General features: G+C 46.7%; 1 protein-coding gene across 1 annotated transcript; it reads left to right on the forward strand.

Annotated features, from left to right (window-relative positions):
- On the forward strand, window positions 1–5,647 carry LOC112139845 (the record flags this gene model as incomplete). Its single annotated transcript, XM_024262682.1, is given in 1 exon segment — window positions 1–5,647. A coding segment is annotated over 1 exon segment (475 nt), but the record flags the coding sequence as incomplete, so codon positions are not given.
- Window positions 5,648–5,742: the final 95 nt, after the last annotated feature.

A 5,742-nucleotide genomic window follows, 5' to 3' on the forward strand; every position in this document is an offset into this window, starting at 1 on the left:
AGAGGAGGCGATCATGTGGACACTGGAAGATCAACCCAAAAGTTCGACCATAGCAAGGAGCAGGAACCTCATTGGAGACACCCTCGATGGACATGAAGTAAGCGCTAGACCCCCGACTAACACTGAAACTGACTTGGCTGTGACGCTCCAAGAAGTTGTGAAAATAATAGCGCAACAAGGGAAGGCCATAGGGGAGTTAACTAATGCTGTACATGAGCTCACCACCCAAAACGCCCCGTTTGGTGCAGCCCGCTCTACCAACAAATCCAAAGTGATCCCCAGATACACTGATGATGGTCAGCCTATCTGCCTAAAGTGTGAAGGGGTAGGACATATGGCTAGACAATGCACTGCATTGAGAAACCGAACCCGGCCTAGTACATCACCTGCCGCTGCGGTACAGGGAAACGAGAACCCTCGGTTGCTAGGAGTCGGGCAATGCGAGGCAAGCCTGAAGGCTCACCCAAAGTCTTAACCAAAGACCGCTTCTTGCAAAATGCTGTTGGGAAGTGCCCTGTTGTTGACATCCAAATAGGTGGCGTTCCCCTGAATTGTCTTGTGGACTCAGGAAGTAACGTAAGCACTTTAACTGAAAGCTTTTTCCGAGACCACCTCCATGGTGGGGATGATGACATGCACTATACATCTAAATGGCTTAAAATCACAGCTGCAAACAAATTACCCTTGCCCTATTTAGGTTATGTTGAGCTGGACATCCAAGTCATGGGTGTCACCATTCCAGAGTGTGGGTTTTTGATCATCAGAGATGACAGTCAGCCAGATAAAAACGAGCTTGATGCATCCCCATCAGGGATAATTGGAATGAACATTGCTAAAAGATGTAAGGAGTTGATTCTCACTGAGTTCGATGCAGCTCTTGGAGGAGAGCTAGATTCAGATTGGAGGGAAACCTTTCAACGTATGCAAGAGGCAGAATGTGTGAAAAAAACTAGCATTGCACGAGTAGCACAAAAAGGCAAACACCACCTGCCTGCTCAGTCAGTCTCTACAGTGTATTTGAGAGCCCCGAAGACGGATTTTAATGGCACTTCTAGTCTTATGTTAGAGCCAGGCAACACTTCACTACCTGGTGGGGTTATTGTTTTGCCCACGGTGATAGGGGCCCACAGATCGATTTTTCCTGTCCAGGTAATCAACTTTTCAAAAGATGATGTGTGGCTTCCTGCGAAAGCCAGGTTAGGCTTTCTGACTAAATGTCAGTGTGTTGAAGGTGAGCCCTACGAAGTTACATTTCAACGCATATCTGCATCACATGAGGAAGTCACAGTCAGTGAGAGGGCTAATGTAAATCCTGACAAAGACACAGAAGCTCTTTTTGACAGATTACATCTAGGTGGCACACCTGTACAGCAAAGTGAGCTACGGGAACTTTTAGTAAAGTATGCTGATGTTTTTGCAGTGCACGATGAAGATTTAGGCTACACTACACAAGTCAAACATGAAATCCCTGTGTTGGATGAGACTCCAGTGTCCCAGCCATACAGACGGATCCCACCGAATCAATACAAAGAAGTGAAAGAACACATTTCAGAACTGTTAAAGAAAGGTGTTATCCAAGAAAGTTCAAGCTCATACGCTTCCCCAATTGTTTTGGTGCGGAAGTCGGATGGCAGTCTTAGGCTATGTGTGGACTACAGAGCACTAAACTCGAAGACCAGGCGTGATGCATTTCCGCTGCCACGCATTGATGAAAGTCTAGATGCATTAAGTGGTGCTGAGTTTTTCTCGAGTATTGATCTTGCTAGTGGCTACCATCAAGTTGCAGTCCATGAAAAAGATAGGCACAAAACAGCCTTCACTACTCCATTTGGCTTATTTGAATACCTTCGTATGCCTTTTGGATTATGCAACGCACCTGCCACTTTCCAACGTTTAATGCAGGCAACCATGAATGACCTTATATTTCAGATCGTACTAGTGTATCTCGACGATCTGCTGGTGTTTTCTCAGACTTTTAAAGAACATGTCGAGAGGCTTGAAATAGTTTTGAAGAGGTTAAAAGACACAGGTCTAAAAGTGAAAGTTGAGAAATGTCACTTTCTCCAGTCTGAGGTCAAGTTTTTGGGTCATCAGGTTTCAGCTGAAGGTGTCGGTACTGACCCAGATAAGATATGTGCCGTGAAGGCCTGGCCGGTTCCAACCTCTGTAAAAGAGCTTAGGTCCTTCTTAGGTTTTTGCAGCTATTACAGGAGGTTCATTGAGGGATTTTCACAGGTTGCAGGACCTCTTCATGACCTTGTAAATGTCTGCACAAGACCAAGTAGCTCAGCCAAGGCCAATCAGTTGTTCCAGTCAGCCTGGTCACCAGCATGTTCAGATGCTTTTGAACTACTTAAAGACAGGTTGACCAAGGCACCCTTGCTAGGATATGCAGATTTCAAACTTCCCTTTGTTCTAGAGACTGACGCTAGCAACCTTGGGTTAGGCGCAGTACTGTATCAGGTTCAAGGAGGGAAGAAAAGGGTCATAGCCTATGCGAGTCGGAGACTTCGAGGGGCTGAAAAGAATGATCGAAACTACAGTAGTATGAAGTTGGAGCTGCTTGCATTAAAGTGGGCAGTAACTGAAAAGTTTAGGAGTTATCTGCTTGGGTCTAAATTTACAATCCTGACTGACAACAACCCACTTTGCCATCTTTCCACTGCTAAGTTGGGAGCTGCCCAACAGCGCTGGGTTGCTCAATTAGCTGTGTTTGACTTTGAAGTTAGGTACCGGCCAGGTCGTTGCAACTCAGCGGCCGATGCCCTCTCCAGAAGACCTGGGTTAATGGAGTCAGATGCTTCTGTTGAGGACACTGATTTCGATGGGTGTATCACCATCTGCAACAGCCTTAAAACAGGTACCGTCATAGGCTCCGAGATAGCAGCTGCAAGCAAGGAATTCTATCACGTGAGGCAGTTGCATGTTGCCGACCCCGATCAGGGGGATGATTCTACATTACTCGTTAACACCCCCACACTTCCCAGCTACACAAAAACCGAACTCCAGATATTCCAGTCATCTGACCCCACACTCAAAGTTTTAAAACAACTCTGGAAAAGGGGGCAAAAACCTTCGCTCCAAGAGAGACGAGTCCTAAGTGCACCAGTACGTTCGCTGTTGAAACAGTGGTCCAGGCTAGTAGAGAAAGATGAACTTCTCTATCGTGAAGTTAAAGATGTGAACTTTGGAACCTGTCATCAGTTGTTGTTGCCTGCTTGCCTCAAAGAAAAGGTCCTCACCAGTGTGCACAATCAGATGGGCCACCAAGGAATAGAACGGACACTTGCACTATTGAAACAAAGATGTTTTTGGGGAGGTATGCATGAAGATGTTGAGCAGTGGGTGAAAAATTGTCAGAGGTGCATACTAACTAAACTGCCACAACCCAAGGTTCATGCGGCCCAAATCCCATTTCTAGCCACCCGACCCCTTGAAGTGGTAGCTGTGGACTACACAACTCTTGAACGTGCAAGTGATGGACGTGAAAATGTCCTGGTGATTACAGATGTTTTCACTAAGTTCAGTCAAGCATTTCCCACACGAAATCAGAAGGCTGACACAACGGCTAAAGTTATACTGAAAGAGTGGTTCATGAAGTATGGAGTGCCGGAGCGCCTGCACTCGGATCAAGGCAGGAATTTTGAAAGTGCTGTGATCGCAGAACTCTGTCGGTTATATGGGGTGAAAAAGACCCGCACCACACCCCATCACCCGCAGGGAAATCCCCAGTGTGAGAGGTTTAACCGGACCCTCCACGACCTTTTGAGAACACTTCCTCCTGAGAAAAAACGCTGCTGGCCTGAACACTTAGCAGAACTTGTCTATGCCTACAATGTCACTCCTCACTCCTCAACTGGTTACTCCCCATACTACATGTTGTTTGGAGTTCAACCTCACCTACCTATTGATGCGCTCTTAGGGCAAGAGGAAACCGGAGGTGAAAACACTGACTGGCTCACTGTTCACAGAGAAAGACTCCAGGATGCTCATAAGAGAGCACAAGCATTTTCTGAACGGAAAGCAGCAGAAAGGATGGCCCGACAGAATTCGAAAGTTAACTGTTCACCCCTGGAGATTGGACAGTATGTGTATCTTCGTCATCGCCCAGTCGGCAGAAACAAAATCCAAGATGCATGGTCACCAAAGGTGTACAAAGTCACAGAGGTTCAAGGAACAACTCACACAGTAGTCCCAGTCACTGGAGGACAGACAAAGAGGGTGCACAGGTCCAATCTGCGTCTCTGTGTTGGGCCTGTGCCACACCCAAGACGGAGCCGTGAGGCAACTCCTCCCCCTCATGAACCAGAGGCAGAGCAAGACTCAGAAGGTGAATCCAGTGAGTTGGAACCTGAATTCCTGTTGATTAAACCTGTTCATGAACCTGTCGATCCAAGGTTACAAGACTTGGACAGTCATCTTGGGAGCACCAACAGTAGTGAGGCTGAAAGTGAATCACTGCCTGATCTAGGAGAAGATGACAGGCCCACTGAAGAACTCTCTCTTAACTCAGAGCCAGTGGTGACAGGACTGAGTTCAACCGACAAACCCCAGACAAGGCCAGCACCATTGCCGCGGCGGGGGGTAGAGCAGCGATATGCAGACCAGCCATTGCCACCCCCGCGTAGGAGCGTCCGAACGACAGCCGGTAAAAACAGAAACCCATTTAGATTGCCTATGACTGCGTCTAATAATGCTGTTTCGCTCACGCCTGATGTACTGTCTCAGATATTTGCCGGAATGGTCCATTACACGTCACAACTGCAGGCTGAAGCTGATAGTTAGGAAGTCATCGAGACGTTGACTTCAGGCAGGGGAGAATGTAACCAGGTCAAGTGAGCTCCACTTAAATAAAATATGTAATGCCTGGAGGGGCCAGTAAGTGGCGCTGTTGTTTTACTTGAGACAAAGCTCACGAGCCAGCATGTCGTCACGGGCGGGAGGATAACACAATATGGCAGCCTGACGGTCCTAGCTCGTCACATGCGCGTCGATAAAGGAAAGTGCTTCATGATCGAGGAAATAAGCAGAAGTGAGCTGCGCTTTTGAGGTGAAAGAACTGCGAGTAAGTGGCGTTCCAGAGAGATAAGAAGCTTCATAACGGCGCGTCGTAGGGCACCGAAGTAAGCTGTCACTGTGTATGGGAAAGGCTCTAGCTAGCCAGGCTAACGGAGTGTTCTGGAGTGTTCTGGAAGGCTACGGAGCTGCAGGACGGCGTGAGTTGTTTTTCTTTTTTTTTTGCCATACACATCTGTTCCGGGATTGTTGATATTAATTTCTGTTTACCCAATGTATAATTTTACAATGCATGTTCTGCACAGAGGGGAGACAACATTTTCCGAGTTGATCGTTGGTGAGACCGTGCCAGTAGGAGCCGGTCCTTTGTCGTCATTTTCTGTGAGTTTCAGTTTCTGAATGTTATTACAAAATGTGTAAGCCTAATACTGGGAACATGTGAATGATCAGTGACTTCTATTTTATTTTATTATAGATTGAGACCGCTGCTGTTGTCTTGTTGGGATTATTTTCTTTTCTTTTTAAATTCATCCAAGATTTTATCTTTGCTATACCACCAAATTAAACCCAAATTAATGCTGTTCCCTTTCTCTGGAATAGTCGGGAAATAAAATACCCACATTACTTTGGAGCTGCTTGTGTCTGACCTGTTATTCTACACCTGGCTACACAAGCCTCTTTTGGTGTCAGAAGTGGGATTTCCAGGTTTATTTGGTCAATTTAGCA

This window comes from Oryzias melastigma, unplaced genomic scaffold (assembly GCF_002922805.2).
Source record: "Oryzias melastigma strain HK-1 unplaced genomic scaffold, ASM292280v2 sc00495, whole genome shotgun sequence".
Lineage (NCBI taxonomy): Eukaryota > Metazoa > Chordata > Actinopteri > Beloniformes > Adrianichthyidae > Oryzias > Oryzias melastigma.